Genomic DNA, 16849 nt, shown 5'->3' with positions numbered 1-16849 from the left:
AATGAGATACTTCCATATATACTTTGGGTGAATCTAGAAAAGGACGACTGCTCATTCAAATTAAAATGTATGCTTTCCACATCATATTGGCTTTGCTGATAATTCACTTATGCTAAATGTCAATTTTAAAACCACTGGGTTTAATTGCAAAGGCTTTTAGTTCAGTAAAAACAGAGACATTAGTTAGTACAGTTAATTAGAGAAATTTGGGGGCTGGATGAATATGATTAAGAAGCATCTGTCTTTAGTGAGATGTTATCAATATAATTGTAAAAAATGGGTCTGAGAAACGCTTTTGGTAGCATGTCTACTGTAAATCCAGGAAGTTGAAATACAGTATACCAGGAGTGGGATTGCCCTGGAAGATAATGCATATGCTTGCCAAAAATTTCATCAAGGATCCCATTTCTGCATTGCATTGATGCTAGTAGAGCATGGTGGATTAGAGTATGGGCTTTGGCTCAAGTCCTAATTCCATTTCTTACCAACTGTGTGACCTTCTGGAAGTTTCCTACCCTTCTCTCAGTTCCCTCTCCTGTGAAATGCTGATAATAACACCTCAGAAGGATGTCTTGAGTATTATGTAGCAAAACATTTATAAAACACTTAGCACAGTCCTGGCACATAGTAAACCCTAAATATAAAGTGTGTGTGTGTGTGTGTGTGTGTGTGTGTGTGTCTAAAATAAGGTGATTGTTCGTGTGGATGCCTGGAAAACAACTCAAAGAAAATCACAGAATAGGCAAATCTTGGTGAGTTAGCTATTTAGAAATGATTCATTTTATATGCGACATTTGACATATAGAGTATATTCTAGTTCATTTTTTAAAAATAATAAATGTATTAGAAAGGCTTAAGGAAGCTTCAAGCCTTCCCAAGAAAGGCTTGGGAAAATAATTATAAAATCCCAAATCACAGCAGGTACACAGTATCACAGCATCTCCCTTGTCATGACCACCACACCCCAGATATCCTCATCATTGCCAGGCCTGACTCAACTCGGTGGCCCCAAAGTGGCACCTTCTCCTGTTGATATCACATGCCCGAAGTACAAAGTTACATTTACACCAGGCAGCTTTGAAATGCGGGACCAAATCACTTCTTGCCAACACTTGTGTTCCGGTTGGCCTCTGTCAACTACACAGTTGAAGCACCCTCCTCCTTACCTGAATCGTCAGGTTGCTTTTAGTATTCAGAACTTTCCTCTCGGCATCCTGGAAGGCTCTCTGTAGTCTCTGTTCCATCGTCTGAGCAAACTTGCAGGACTGTATGTTGTCGGACTGGCTCACAAACTGTAGCACTAGAATGAGAGTAATAAATCAGTGCTCACCAAAGCTCTGTGTCTTAGTTCCTTGAACTTAATAGTAGTCATGATATAAAATGGCATGATTTTACATCAGAGAAATCAGGCAAATAAGGACAGTTGCAGTTTTGGAAGTGGCTCTTACAATGATTTATAACATAGAAGAATTAAAAGCATGATCGAACCTGAGATTCCCTCCAATGCAAAGGATTTTGTGATTTCATTTGATTGGCATATGGAGACATCTGCTCCAGGACAACAAAATGGCTTAAGAGTGATCATGTCTTCTATTTCTTTGGAGGGGAAAAAAACAATCAATTGGCCTGCATGACTAAGTTGTTTGAGTCTTTCAGTTTCAATGGTTCCTCTACTCTTGTGGTTTACAAACCACAGGATCAGAGTCACCAGGGAGTTTGAAAGAAAGATTCCAAGGCCTAAGCTCAGAGATTCTGATTCAGGGGCATCTGGAACGTGTTGCTGCAAAGCACAGATTTTATGGACGCTCAACTCTCCTCAGTATCCACTGGTAATACAGAAAAAAAAAAAAAAATACAGTACTTGATGCTCACAAGTACGATATACTCATAATTATATAAATTGGGAAGAAAGACTCCTGTGAAGGAATATTTCTAATGAATCCAGGTTGGAAAAGTTTAGGCTGCTGTGCAGGGAACTTGGACATTTGATTAGCAAGGCCCTTGGAGGAAGGTACACAATGACTCTAAGAAATGACAGAGCAGCCAGTGATGGAGTTTTCAAACAGGTGTCCTCTTGGTACCACCACTGATCCCAGAACGGATAGGAATCCTTTCCTTCTGAGTCACTTGCCTGTTTTCAGCTGCAAGTAGCCTGCAGGCTGGGGAGTCCACGGGGAGGCAAGTACTGCCACAGACTGCAAGGGTGGGGTGTGTTGCTTCAGATCTGCAGTGACATTGCTGATCCCATAAACGCCCAGCGTTTCAATCACTGCAGCAGGCAAGTAGACCAGCCTCCCTTTGGTAGCATAATAACCAACAGTGACGTTGTGAGAATGTTCCAGAATGTCCACCTACAAAACAAATGGACCCACAGGACTCAGTGTTCATTTCCACGGTACTTTAAGTTCTTCTTGGTGTTTCTTAGAACCACAATTGTTACTCAGCATGGCTGGGGAATAGGACACTCTCATTTGACAAATATTCTGACAATCCCATAAGCCTACGGGGATTGTCAAGTCTCAAAATATAAGAATACAACAAAATATAATTTATATCGAACCTATGGATATAGGATTCAATCTATATTTAATTTAATTCTGGAATAGAATTAAATGTGTGGGTTTTTTAAAATTATTATTCTTTAAGTGCCTCAGTATAATCCTGTGAGCATCAATTAGCACCCAAGAAGGCAGGCAGGAGATGGCAGGCAAAAGAGATTTCCAGGGAATGGAATGCTGGGAAAAACAGCTGTATCATATTTCTCATCATTTATAAACATTAAAAGGCAGAAGTGATAGATTAAGTGGAGGCCCTTCAGGACAGGGGTCAGGTAGTAAATGAGGTGAATTCCTTTCTTTAGAAGCTGAGAGAAGAACTGTTCAGACTTCACTCCATTCTCGGCTTGTGACTGGTTCAAGACCAAGGCAGGGATGGGCCATGGAGAATTTCTCTTACAGCTGAGTCCTAAGGGATGTTGATGATCTGAGCTCATTCTGACCCAACTGGAAGATTTTGAGACTTTTGATTTTATTCTTACTTTGTTTTCTTAGTGTTTTATATCAGCAGTTCAGGGTGTTTTTAACACCTGCTTTCCTCCCCCTTATTCTTGCATCTCCATTAGGAGTGTCATGTGTATTTGCCAAAGAAACCAAGACAACTGATTTTGCAGCAGGCTGGGTATGCCTTTGCTTCCTCCACACTGTGTGCTCCCCAGCACCTTGTTACCTAAAGGCGGTGTTCAAGGTGACTTTAGGTGGGACAAGAGATACTTCTGGATGGAACACGGACTCAGCACCAAATGCCACCAAATCACCCAGCAAGAAAGTTACTCCCATTCCAATCCTTCCAATTACCTCAAGGAGCAAGTCTCAGTTTGAGGATAATTGACTTTTAACGCCTCTCTAATCCTTGCTAACCATATTTTTAAACAAACAAAGGAACACCAGGCCCAGCCTTAATGCCTTCTGTAAGCAACAATGTCTAGCTTGAATTTAACAGGCTGTCTTCATTATTTTCATTTTTATTTTTATCTTTTAAAAGTTTTGGCCACACTGCTTGGCTTGCAATATCTCAGTTCCCTGACAGGGATTGAACCCGGGCCATGGAAGTGAAGGCGCAAATCCTAACCACTAGACCACCAGGGAACTCCCTATTCTCATGTTTATGATTACCTTTATCTGTGGCAAATGATCCTGATTGCCATTTATGGTGGTAATATCAAACATCCTTTCAAAAGAAACGTGTTTATTAAGTGTTTTTTTTTTTATTTTTTTGGAGTATAGTCAATTTAAAATGTTGTGTTAGTTTCAGGTGTACAGCAAAGTGAATCAATTATACATATACATATATCCACTCTTTTTAAGTTCTTTCCCATGTAGGTCACTACAGAGTATTGAGAAGAGTTCCCTGTGCTATACAACAGGTCCTTATTAGTTATCTATTTTATATATAGTAGTGTGTGTATGTCAATCCCAATCCTAACTGTTTTTTAAATAAAAGCTGATTTTTAAAAAAACTAACATGTACTAATTGTCACAGTGGTCTGTGATGATATGCAAAAAAGGCAAAAGCTGTGAGGGTAATTTGCAAACGACCAAAGTTTAGTGAAAACTGTCTCAGGTAACCACATGGAAACATTCACATTTTCAACTTTCAAATAAAGTTTCTGGTGCAGAAACCACAGATGCTTCTCGTGGAGAGCATTTCTTCTTTTTTTTTTTTCAGAATTATATAAAAGAGATTAACAATGACCAATAAACTGTGTACCCAATCTTCTTCCTAGTCCTTCATGTGGTGGTGGGGAAGGACCCCTAATCTGAATGCAGCTGGGGCACCAAGCATCAAAGGAGGAAGCGAGAGCAATATTTTTTAGTGATGTAAAGGGTTGTCCACTGCTGCCAATCACATTTACTGCTTTAAAACTTGGAATCAAACCAAAAGGGTGTAAAGCAAGGCTTCCATCACTTAGATATGCCATCAAAATCAGCTAGTGGTTGTTAAATAGTACTTGGCATTAAAGTGTTTAGAGAAAAAAAGTGTTTAGAGAAAAAAAATGTTTACTTCCCTATCTGCTACTGGCAATTTAAGCAAAGGTAGACTCAGTTTACAAGTCAGAGTAATTTTTAAATGTCCAGAAATAAATCACTAATTGTTCACAATGGTGAGGAAGATAAAGGAAAAAAACAATGGATGATTTCTGCAAAATTACACTGACACAATTAAATACTTTCCCCAAACAACAGGATAATGGGACAATTTAAAACAGAACCTCCAGGCTTAAAAAAAAAAAAAAAAAAAGAAACTAGACATAAGGCAATTATCTTCAATTTTCCATCTCAGAATTTGACCTTCTCCAGCTATCATGCATTAGCTATTTGCCCAAATGATGAAAGATCCTACTTCTGTTGTGGCTATGGTACCCAGGGAGGAAGAAAACAATCTAAACAGACTCTGGACCCAAGAGTAAGAGATAGATGAGCCTGGTTACAAAAGCAGGGGGCTTACATGAGCCAAGACGTCATTCTGGTGGAATGCCTTCCGCAATGCCTGTGTGAGCCCTCTGGCTACATTAAGCTTCAAGGTTTCACTGATCTGCACCCTCCTTTGGGTCAGAAAGAGAACTGTGGGGCGAAACAGAAGCATGCAATCAGCGTAAGGCAGCAGACCTCCTAATTAATGAGCCCTCCTCTCCTCCCCAGCTACCCACCACCTCCTACAGGTTCTGAGCAAAGCTAGTGGGCACAGGTCCAACCAATGGGGCAGCAGCTCCGTTGGTCCTGCTCAAGTCCTAAGGAAAGAAGGCCCCAGCCATTCGTGTGGCCCTAGTGGAGAGAGAGCTAACATGCTGGTGGCACTTCATTTCTGACCAACGCTGCCTCTGACTCTGAAAGCCAGGCTAAGCCTTGCCTGCCCCTGACCAGTCTGCATGCAAGGAAATTCCTGGAACAGCATCCCTGAGAACCTCCTTAACTGCAGGCCCTGCATCCTAAAACAGCCTAAGTCAACCCTGCATCAGGAGGTGCAGTCCTCACCCCACAAGCGGGACAGAGACAGGAATGGAGACCTGGCATGGAGAAGAGGCATTTGTGGTTGAACATGACAGGTGCTATTTGAAGGGAAGCCTAGGATGTGGTTGGAGGCCCTTGGAGGAGCATCCAGCCCTGACTTGGGCAAGGGGGTGGGGATCAGGGAAGGTTTCCGGGAGGAACTGTTGCTTCCACTGAGTCTTGGAGGATGATGGGCATGAGCCAGGCCAAGGCCGGAGGGACTGCCCCCTGCCACTCCCAGCAGAGGGAAGACCAAGTGCAAAGGCACAGGGGAGAGAAGTGAATATTTCAGCCTACAATATCAGGTTCAGTCCTGGGGCAGTGGGAAATGAAGGGTTTAAAGCAAAGGCATGTATTTTAGGAGGCTCCCTGGACTCCAGACTGGAGAACAGATTGGAGGGTGAGGGAAGCCTGAAGGCAGAGAGAGAAATCTGGCTGTTGTTTCAGAAATTTAGGTGAGCGATGGTGACGGTGTGAACCAGGGAAGCGGCAGTGAGGGTGGAGGGAAGAGGTATTTAGGAGGTAGAACTGGAAGGAACCGGTCATTGACTGGGGGCGGCTGGGGCGAAGGGAGGTTGTGAAGAAGAGGGAGGGGAGAATGTTCCAGATTTCCGCACCTAGGTGGCTGGGATGTGGAAAACCAGATGGTATAACTGCTTGAGAAACTGAAAAAGATACTGTGCTTTCTGCTCTGCCTAGTTTCACAATTTCCTATTTTAGAATAAGATATGTCTCAAGAGATAATTTCATTTAATTCTTTGTGGGGTGAAGAGGAAGGCGGGACATGAGCATTCAACACTGGCATGTTCTTTCAAATAATGTGTCTAATGCTTTTTATAGCAGACATTACCACACTATTAAAAGCATCCTGTGCCTTCTTGGCCCGTCTGCTGCAACTCAGAGGCGGGGGCTAAAAAAGATAGCATCTACGCGACTTTTTCAAGAAGGTCTCCTTTTTAACATCAGAAGAAATCTTGGGCACCAACATAGTGTACGGTAGCTGTACTGTTAGTATCTGCTGGTTGAGAAAATACATGACAGAAAGCCTTTCTGAGTTCTGTAGCCCTTCCCAAGATTCTGTATTCATTCACGCGTGTGAGACATCACTGAGGTCTCTACACGCAAACTCTGGTGTACATCTGCTTTCTCAGACTGACTGGCAGAACTGGTTTCCCAGGGGCCTCTGATATCAGGATGGATCCCAGGACTAGAATCCATGTCACATGATGCTCCTCTCCTCTGTCACTTGATAAAGGTCAGGGCTTCTCAACCTCGGCACTACTGATGTTTTGGGTTGGATCGTTCTTTGTTGCCTGACTGCCCTATGCACTGTAGGATGTATAGCAGCATCCCCGGTCTCTAACTCACTAGATGCCCGTAACACCCTCCCTACCCTCCAAGTTGTAGACACCCAAAAACATCTCCAGACATGGCCAAATGTCCCCTGGTGGCTGGGCAGGGGGGCAAAATCCCCCCCTGGTTGAGAACCACTGATCTCAAAGAAATCTAATAATTCTGCTACACCTCTGAGGCCAGGATGCACTTGCTGCTTTCAAGTCAAATCAGGACAGTGGACTCTTACCTGTCTTCACCAGGAGCTTACTGGACATCTGACACTCCAGGTTGGATGCCATTTTGCCAGTTGTGACCATGGCCGTGGACACAGCGGCAAGAGCAGCGTCTGTGTTTTCTGCTGACAAAGGCGGCATCCGGGTGGCCCTTATTGGTGCAGTGATGGACGTCAAGGCTGCCGTGATTGTCAGCGGGCGTGCGGTGGACACCTTGGGCATGTCTGGGTTGGTGGGGTTCAGGAAGCCCGTGTACATGGCTTGTGGTTTCCTGGGGAGGTGTGTTGTGGACAACAGGCCAGAGGCAGTGCCCGTGTTCCCTTGCATGGCCGTGGGAGTGCTCGTGGTGTGTGCTGTTCTTGCAAACATGTAGGTCGGCGTGAACGAGAAGGCTGGATGGGCTGCCCCTGGTGTCGCCTTTGGGCCAGATGCTGCGTTGCTTGTGACGTTTTTAGCTACAGCAGTGGTCCAGCTGCTCTTGACTAATCCCGAGGCCACGGCCGAAGGGCTGCTGCCGGTGCCCTTAGCAACCAGGGCTGCAGACAGCACCAGTGGACTTGATTTCCGAAGAAAGAACATGGTTGCTGCTGTTGGTTGTGCCTTGGGCGACACCGAGGAGGCCACTGCAAAGAGAGAAGAGTGAAGTTTGTCATTGGTCCGGAACGCACACACCACTGTGGGAATGAATGGATGTAACTTACGGGTTTGCTGGGGTGAAAAGTCGCTGAGCACTGGAATTTAGGCAAAACAGCTTTAGGTTCGTTAAGTCGATTAACCATAATGAGAATGCCACTTAGAGCAAAGCTATGGTGGGAAATAAGGACACTTAAATTCTGAATACTTTCCAAAAAATCAAGTCGGCAGAGGATCAGGGGCCTGACTATCTGGACTGCTAACTCATTCACCATCCTGGAATCAGGCATATCTGCATCTTCTGAGCAAAGCTGGGTATCTGTGTTGAGCTTGAAGATGCTTTGGCCCCAGAAGCAGTCACACCTATTTTGGGGGGGGGGGGTACCAGGAAACAAACTACCTGCATTAGTGGCTGCACCTGTCCACTTCTCGGGGCGCTGAGAAGCCGGCAGTGCTTTGGATGGGGTCCTGAATAAGGCACTGGTTGATAGAGGAGGAGATTCAGCAGTAGAGTGATATCTCGGGATACTCTGGAACGGTGGGGAAGCATTTATCACCGGAGGTGGATAGATGTTGCCGGAAATTTGGAAACTTGTATCCATTCCATCTGAAAGCATTTCCCATAAGCTAGCTGTGGAAGTTAGACTTGGAGAGGTCAGCACAGGAGAGTGTGTTGGATGGGCAGGCAGCCATAGATGGGGATGAGACACAGGATGTTGACTTATGGATGGGTCATCTTCAACCTCAGCTGTTTGAAAGTCTCTGGAATAGTTGTTAGTGTTTATGGACACTGTATGGTTTCCAACCATGGTAACGTCTGACTGTTGGACGAGCTGGTTAGTGCTTGTACCAGAGACTGGATCCTGAATGCTAAAGCCTTCTGCAGTCGCTAAATGCCCAACATTATCTTTGAAAGCCCGAGATTTTATTGTACTGGCAGCAGAATTTAAACCACCGGGAGGAGCAGTTGAAGCTGAGTGAGTTTCCCAACTTGTGGAGTTAACTGTGTGCCCATTCACATCATAATTCGTTTGCTGCAGCAAGCCAGATATCATCAGTTCCGTTGAAAGGGATCCAGTTTCTGCTGCAAGAGAATGCCAGAAAACATCTGTGATTGCTGGCTTCTTCATGTCTCCCATTGTTGAGAAATCATAGACCTCATTGGAGGAGGGAAATGCTGTCACCTGTTTGGAAGCTGAAACCGGCACCTCAGAATGGTCCGTCACAGCTGTGTAAGTATCGGGCTTGGTGTTGGAAGAGCTATGAGATGGGGAAACAGTCTGGGTGGCTCGTGCGAAGGGGATGGAAGATGGAGATAATTCTGAAGGAAGGAGGTTTGTTCTTGGTGGTGTAATGTCTGAAGAAACCCGATCAGTGCTAACATCAGAGGTGACTCCACTTACATCGTGAAGACTTGGCCTCTCTTTACTTGAAAGGGTCTGGAGAGCAACTGTCAAATTTGCCTTTTCGTTTTTCTTTAAAACAGCTGTTCCGCTACCTTCTTTCTGCAGGGGAAATGTCCAAGTTGTGGAAGGAAGATTAGGAAATGTGCTTGAGAGGAGCAAGTCTGCAGCTGCAGTAGGAGGGGATCCATCACTGCCTGCTTCTTGAGGAGTTGGCATTGGGGGCACGGCGGATGGAGAGGCATGATTCCCTGCCAGCTGGAGGAAAGAAGGCATGGAGGGGAAGTCTGCCAGTGCGCCATTTGATGGGGATGTGAGAACCTCCCCAGAAAGGATTTCTTGCCCTCGGCTTGCTGTGGTGAGAGGCAGAGAAGGCACCAAAGGGGAGGATGTGTGTTCTGCTGAAAGGGTGGGCCCTTTGGAATTCTCTGGAGCTGCTGACAAATGCAGGGGGTGAGCAGAGTCCTTTGCAGTAGCATGGGCTGCCTTTCGGCTGATCATTCCCACTGCCACCGATTCTGCAGCCTGGACAGGTGAAGACACAGCCTCATGGGTCGCGGTGCTCTTAAAGGCTGGCAGAGACACCCCATTATGTGTTCTTTCAGCCACCTCAGCTTCAATTGGCTGGGTGGATGCAGGACCTGGAGCCACTTCCAACATCGATAATGAGGGTGTCCCACCTGGAAGCTGAAGAAGACTTCCAGGAGCTAGGGGAGGGACAGACAGAAGGGCCAGGTCGGCCACGGAGCTCAAAGACTCAGGTGTGTGGGAGACTGCTGAGTGAGGACCCTCTGCTGGGCTTGAGGATCCAGGAAAACCTAGACGAGGGATGCCTATTAAATCCTGGGCGTTTTTGGATGGAGTGTGGTTCACTTCCTCAGCAAATGGGTTTAGGGGATTAGCTATGCTCTGACTTGAGGATGAGTGAGTTGGAGCTGTTTGGGGGAATAAAAGCACTTTGGTGGGTCGCTCTGCTGGCTTAGAAAAGATGATGGAATGAGGTGAGTCAGGAGCCAATGAAGAAGATGAAGATGAGGGGAGAGCGTCTGCCCTCGGGGAATGTAGTTCTGCCATGGAAGGAGTCCCTACCCACGGCGGCCGGGATGGGAGGCCAGCACGGAAGGACGCCACTGGTGGGAGAGGGGACAGTGTGGGGAGCATGCTGGTGTGAGGCAAACCTGACACGGTGGCTGCTTCTTTTCCCCCTGGAGGTCTTGGTTGGACCAGGGCCTCAGGAGAATCCTTGGAAGGCTCGAGGGAGGCGCTATGTCCACTGCCTTGGTAAGGGGAAGGAGAGAAGTCCCCGTGGGCCCGAGCTTGGCGGTGTGTCTTGGGCGGAGGCGTCTGGGCAGACTGCAGCCAGCTCGTGTTGTCAGGGGACCGTCCCGGCACAGGCTTCATTCTGTCCACCGCTGAGGAAGACTGGACTTCGGACAAAGGCCATGTTGGTGAAATCGGTAACAATTTCCCATGAGGAAATGACTCTGGGGTTGGGGTGACAGTGATCTGTAGATTGTCCCTTCCTGTGAAACAAAGGATCAAGCAGTCAGGCCTCGGCTCATCATAGGTCCTGGAGAGAAGGGTAGGCCAGACAGGCACCGCTCGGACCTCACAGAGCTTCCACCACATCACAGAAGACTCATTAAACACGTTCAAACGATAACTTAGGTAATTACAAATACGTAGATGCTGCAGCTAACCTACAGGGCAGGGTTGGTGAGAAGTGGTCTCTGATGAAGTGACGTCTAAGGAAAGATGTGCAAGATACTTGTGTATTTTAAATCTCTTTTCTGTTCCACCTACAAGGGTTGGACTGTGAAACTCACAACCTGGAAAATCAAAGATGAACATGGCTCCCTGCCATGGCCAAGGACACCAAAATAAATCCCATCCAAGAATCCAAAATGCAAAAGGAAAGGACTGTGTATCTGAATGCAAATCTTTTTTTTTCAGACCCTAGGGCATCTCAAGCACAATAACTGAGGTTGCCTGTGTTTGGGAACATGGCACCAGGGAGACATAATTATTTTGTTGGATGTAAAAGGATTCCTGATGCTATCGTTCACACCATGTCAAATAGCAAAGGGGATTTCTTTCAAATTAGGCTATTTCTGAGAGAAAAACTATTCACATCCCATCTAGGACCAGAGACACCTCTCATGAGGCCTTGTGTCACTCCCAGCACCTGCAGAGAAACCACAACTGTCAGCACTAATGTGCGAAACTGCAGGCCGAAAGGCGAGGAGACGAGGCACAAAAGGTGACTCCGCAGGAAAGGAGGCACGGAAATAACTGATCAGAGGGAAGAGATATGGGAACATATGTATATGTATAACTGATTCACTTTGTTATAAAGCAGAAACTAACACACCATTGTAAAGCAATTATACTCCAATAAAGATGTTTAAAAAATAAATAAATAAATAAATAAATAAAAAATAACTGATCAGAAAGCCGGGAATTCCATGCTTGGGAAGAGAAACGACATCCTGCTTGAGGATTCTCTGATCCCCCTTTCCACAGTGGTGCCGATGCTGTTGATGACCCCCCAGAGGTGGCTAAGTGCCCTTAAATAGTATTTTAAATTAAAAATAACAAAGAAAAGGTACTCCTAGAGCTTTCTATGTTATTGGCCAAAAAAACGTTAGAACCATCTGATAGAAGCAGACATACCAAGAGCTGAAGTCAGAAGACCTGGGTTCGCACGCACCCTCTAGCCACCCGCGGCTGTGTGTGCATCTGTGGATTGCTGTGGCAGGAGTGAGGGCAACAAGCACACTCTAACGGCCCCACTGGCTGGCTGGGAGGAACAGAGGAAATCATGGAGGTGGAAGGAAGGGCTCCCCAAGCAGAAAAGCACCAAACAAATGCTTAAAAAAAAAAACCACTAAACAAGGCTCTAAGTCCCTGTGTTTTCTGTTTGTTTGACAAAAGAGGACACTATGGTCCAGAGTGGAGACATCATTGCCAGAAGCCACATAACCCATCAGGGACAGAAGCAGGTCCAGATGCGAGGTTTCCTCACTCCCATTGCAGTGTCTTCTTCCCAACTGCTTCTCCCAAACCAGTTCTAGCCTTCACTCCACCCCCGTTGTATCATGCCACCAGAAAACCAAACAACTAAAGCTGAAGCTTTCAAATAATTGAGCTTTTAGAATATGAAATATACTCTGAGTCACAAAAGCCTAAACAGTGATGATTTTCTGAAATATTGTTTTTTCAGTTTCATTTTTTAAGATGGAAAAGGCAAGGACAAACGATGTCTTTTACTCTGAATTAACACAAAAAAAATAACTTTCCTTTCTGATTCTTTGCTTTCTTGTTTTAAAAATTCCCCATTCTTGGGATTTACAGATACCCAAGGAATTAGCCGTAGGTCATTTTTAGAACACATCAGGATATAAGCCAATACTACAGCAGTCGACGGCCTTGTTCATTTAATTTTGCAAGTGAGAACCAACCCCTTCTCCTGGGCAAGCCATCTTCATAAGCCAGGCTCAGCCTCTTTGTCTCCTTATCGCCAGATCAGAATCACTACAGCCCTTACCTGCAGGACCCAAAGCTTCCTCGGGCCTCTGTTAGCAAAAATGCACCTTATACAGAAAAAGTGCCAAATGTATATACAGCTATAGGACAAAAAAGTCTACACAGCCTTTCATTAAAATATCTGCACTCCCTGGGAACTGCCTCATGGTTTGCAATGAAAATTGTGTTTCTGCTACAAAAACAGCCTAAGGAAGTATCCATGCTCCCTTGATTGCAGTTTTACATGGAAGGCTGATACTACTGTCATGCCTCAGTCCTTCTTGTTCATGATGCTTATCTCCTAGATAGACTCAGCTTCACACTTGTCATGCAGTCTTGTCTGGTTATGTATATAGGCGGTACTTACATGAGTGAATATAACATCCATCTAATGTAGTTTTTGCATTTTGGCATTTTCCATTAACACTTTAGAATCCATTTTTATTACTGGCATGTCAGATGAAATCTATGTAGGATTTCTTCTTTTGTACTCTCATTGAAATAGAGTCAATCATGGGTTCAACTCATGGATTCAAGAGTCATACCAAATTAAACTGTTTTCAAGTAAGTACCCTTCTAAGTCAAAAAGGATGTGACAGGCAAAGCAGTTTTTGCTTTCAGAAATAGTTTTTACAAACTCTTTCATAAAGATCTTACAAATAGGAAGGGGAAGTGGGTGTTGGATGATTAATACAAGGGGGATTGTAACTGACTGAATGGCCACAGCCAAGGAGGCTGAAGAAAGAAATAGTCTCTAGCGGACTTGCCTCGGCTAAACCTTGTTGTTTCTAGACTAGAATCCAGTGTCTCCCAAGCTATCCCTTACAAAACACAGTGTCCCAAGATGCCTCATGAAGAAAAGTTTCAACAAGCTAACAATTTTGAGAAGTGTTGTATACTACACTCACACCTAACAGTCACTAATGTTATTCACCATATATTTCTGGCTCTCCACCTTCAGAGCATATAATAGGACTGCACTTCCCGGATACCTCTGTGGTTGGGTGGGACCATGTGACTAGTTCTGGTCAATGAGTTGTGAGCAGAAGTGACAAGTGTTACTTCTGGTCTAGAACATTTATAATCAATGCTGGAGCAAGACTCTCCAGAACTTGCTTTCTCTGAAGGAAAAAAAAAAAAACCTTAGCAATATTATATCTCAGTAAGCTGTTAAGAAGAAGGATGAGGAGGAGGGAGAAGAGGAGGAGGAACCTAGTAATCTTCAAAATGTTTGTAGGTCGGTCCACCAGCCTGAGTCCCTTAGGGACTATAATAAGCAAAAGCCCTCTGCTGTAAAAGTGTGTACAGGTAGCATGAGCAAAAAATAAGCTTTTACTCTTTTAAATCACTGCAGTTTGGGGGTTGTTTGTTACGGCAGCATAACCTAACTTAGCCTAACCTATTCAGAAATTGGTATCAGAGTGGATTTGGAACTCAAATGGGCATACTCCCATGTATATCAACATTTAAATAAAGGCTGAGAAATCCCATCATCAAGAAAACATAAGAGTGCCTGGGATGCAGTAAAAACTCAATGAATTAATGTTGGATGGTTTAATTAAACTTTGGCCAAAATTGATCAAGTATATTTAACTTCTGAAATATGTTTAGGATATTTCTCAAACATATTTGACCTCAGAACTTGGTGACTAAAAAAAACCCACCGATATACATAAAGCTAAGGAGGAAAGCATGTTCACTGAATTAGCAAATGATAGCAAATTCAAAAGAATAATTGATATGAAGAATTCCAGAGAAACACGCTTCAAAGGCATGTCAACTGACTGAAATTATTGTTGAAGGAAGACATAAATTAGGATTAAATATAAAGGCTTACCCTTAATCCACATATTACCTAGACAAGAACAGAATGGGGGAGCTTCCCTTTAAGGATAGCTTACGTTAACTATAGGTAGGTTTGACTGGAGCTCATTATGAACTACTATAGGAATGTAGGCTAGCAAGGAAAGCATAAATACTTAGGCTGTATTAAATTCTTTTCACTCCTAAAATAAAAAACTATTTCGTACTTAGGAAATAATATTTATAACATCCGTATGTAAGAATAAATACATAAAGAATACATAACGAAAAACATACATGGTCTCTGGCTTCATGGACCTCACAGTCTTATGGGAGATGTGGAGTTAAATCAGACATTCTCACAAATGTGAAAACAATACATGTTACAGATGAAAGATGCATAGTCCTTAAGAGCATGCAATAAGAGGATGTGACCTGATCAGGGAGGTCAGAAAGCACATCACTGAGAAAGTTACCATCAAGTTGAGAGCCAAAGAATAAGGAGAAATTAATCAAGCCAAGAGGGTAGGGAAAAACATCCCATGCAGAGAGAAGAGCATATGCAAAGGCCCTGTGGCAGGAAGAAGCATAAGTAGTACAAAGAACTAAAAAAGTAACCATAGCAAGATCAAGTAGAACATGAGTGGCCATGACGTAAGGCTGAAGAGGTAGTTGATGACTGGACCATTGGAGTGTCACAGATTTTAGTTCAAAGAGGAGTGGGAGGGAATGGAGTTGAGGGTGGGTGATGTACAGGAGCAAATCTGCGTTTCAGAACAATCATTCTGGCTACAGAGTGAAGAACAGACTGTAACGGGCAAGAGTGGACAACAGAAGACTAGTAAGAAAACACCTGCTGTGGTCCAGGTATGTGATGACAGGAAGTTGTAAAGAGGAGCTGAGCCATGGGTGGGAGATTGAAATGGATAATCCTTCTCGGTCCCTTTCAATTCTCAGAGTTCAAGATAGTATATTCCTCTAAATCTGTGTGTGTTTACAATGTTCACTGCAGCTCTATTTACAATAGCCAGGACATGGAAGCCACCTAAGTGTCCATCGACAGATGACCGGATAAAGAAGATGTGGCACATATATACAATGGAATATTACTCAGCCATAAAAAGAAACGAAATTGAGTTATTTGCAGTGAGGTGGACGGACCTAGAGTCCGTCATACAGAGTGAAGTAAGTCAGAAAGAGAAAAACAAGTACCGTATGCTAACACATATATATGGAATCTAAAAAAAAAAAAAAAAAGGTTCTGAAGAACGTAGGGGCAGGACAGGAATAAAGACGCAGACGTAGAGAATGGACTTGAGGACACAGGGAGGGGGAAGGGTAAGCAGGGACGAAGTGAGAGACTGGCATGGACATATATACACTACCAAATGTAAAACAGACAGCTAGTGGAAGCAGCCACATAGCACAGGGAGATCAGCTCGGTGCTTTGTGTCCACCTAAAGGGGTGGGATAGGGAGGGTGGGAGGCAGACGCAAGAGGGAGGAGATATGGGGACATATGTATGCATATAGCTGATTCACTTTGTTATACAGCAGCAACTAAAACAACATTGTAAAGCAATTATACTTCAATAAAGATGTTAAAAAAAAAAAAGATTCACTAATGGGAGGCAAAAAGGAAAACGTGGTCAACATGTGATCCCTCACACTTTTGTGGAAAATATGGAAATATAGTATGGTCATGCCCTGCATCTCTATGAAGTATTGGCGTTTGATAAAAACTTGAATTAAAAATCAAAAAAAAATGTGTGTGTTTGTGTATGTGGTGGGTTTTTCTTTTTTTTTAATGACTGCAAATTCTCCTATATGCCTCTCATTGAGAGATGGGGGTCTAGGTCCCCATCCCTTGGGTGGACTTGAGACTGTTCAACCAATTAGAGTGTGGCAGAAATAATGCCATGTGACTTCTGAGGCTACCATCATAAAAAGCAGCTTTTGCTTGGTCTTTGGAATGCTCCCCTCCATACCCCTCCCTCACTGTTCCTCCTGGAACCCAGACACTGCTCTGTGAGCAGCCCAAGCCATGTGGAGAGATCACGTGCAAGTACTCCAGTCAATAGTCCCAGCTGAGCCAAGCTTCCCAGTCATCCCAGCCCAGGCAAAAACAGGTGAATGAAAAAGCCTCCAGATAATTCTAGCCCCCAACCATTTGAATCACTGCGGTTGTTTGAGTCTTCCCTATGGAGCCCCCAGACATCAAGAAGCAGAGACAAGCCATCCCCTCTGTGCTCTGTCTAAATTCCTGAAACCATGAGCACAACAAAATGGTTGTTGTTTTACAACACTTAGCTAGGGGTGGTATGTTGTGCAGAAAAAATAACTGAAACAGTACAGGGCTGTGTCCCTCACTT

The 16849-nt window shown here is 44.2% G+C and overlaps 1 protein-coding gene across 1 annotated transcript in view; it reads right to left on the bottom strand.

Moving 5' to 3' along the window:
- The window catches only part of KIAA1549L (KIAA1549 like), a 294252-nt gene that overhangs the window by 122779 nt on the left and 154624 nt on the right, over nt 1-16849 (bottom strand). Inside the window, exons 5-9 of the mRNA XM_061203754.1 lie at nt 8166-10673; nt 7129-7737; nt 5005-5120; nt 2132-2351; nt 1167-1300 (exon numbers count right to left, since the gene is read on the bottom strand). Coding sequence (XP_061059737.1) covers nt 1167-1300; nt 2132-2351; nt 5005-5120; nt 7129-7737; nt 8166-10673 — 3587 coding nt within the window. The remainder of the gene's footprint in view (nt 1-1166; nt 1301-2131; nt 2352-5004; nt 5121-7128; nt 7738-8165; nt 10674-16849) is intronic.

Source organism: Eubalaena glacialis, chromosome 10 (genome assembly GCF_028564815.1).
Source record: "Eubalaena glacialis isolate mEubGla1 chromosome 10, mEubGla1.1.hap2.+ XY, whole genome shotgun sequence".
NCBI classification, from domain to species: Eukaryota; Metazoa; Chordata; class Mammalia; order Artiodactyla; family Balaenidae; genus Eubalaena; species Eubalaena glacialis.
Note: the sequence above shows the minus strand (reverse complement) of the source record. Positions and strands in the feature narration are given on the sequence as shown.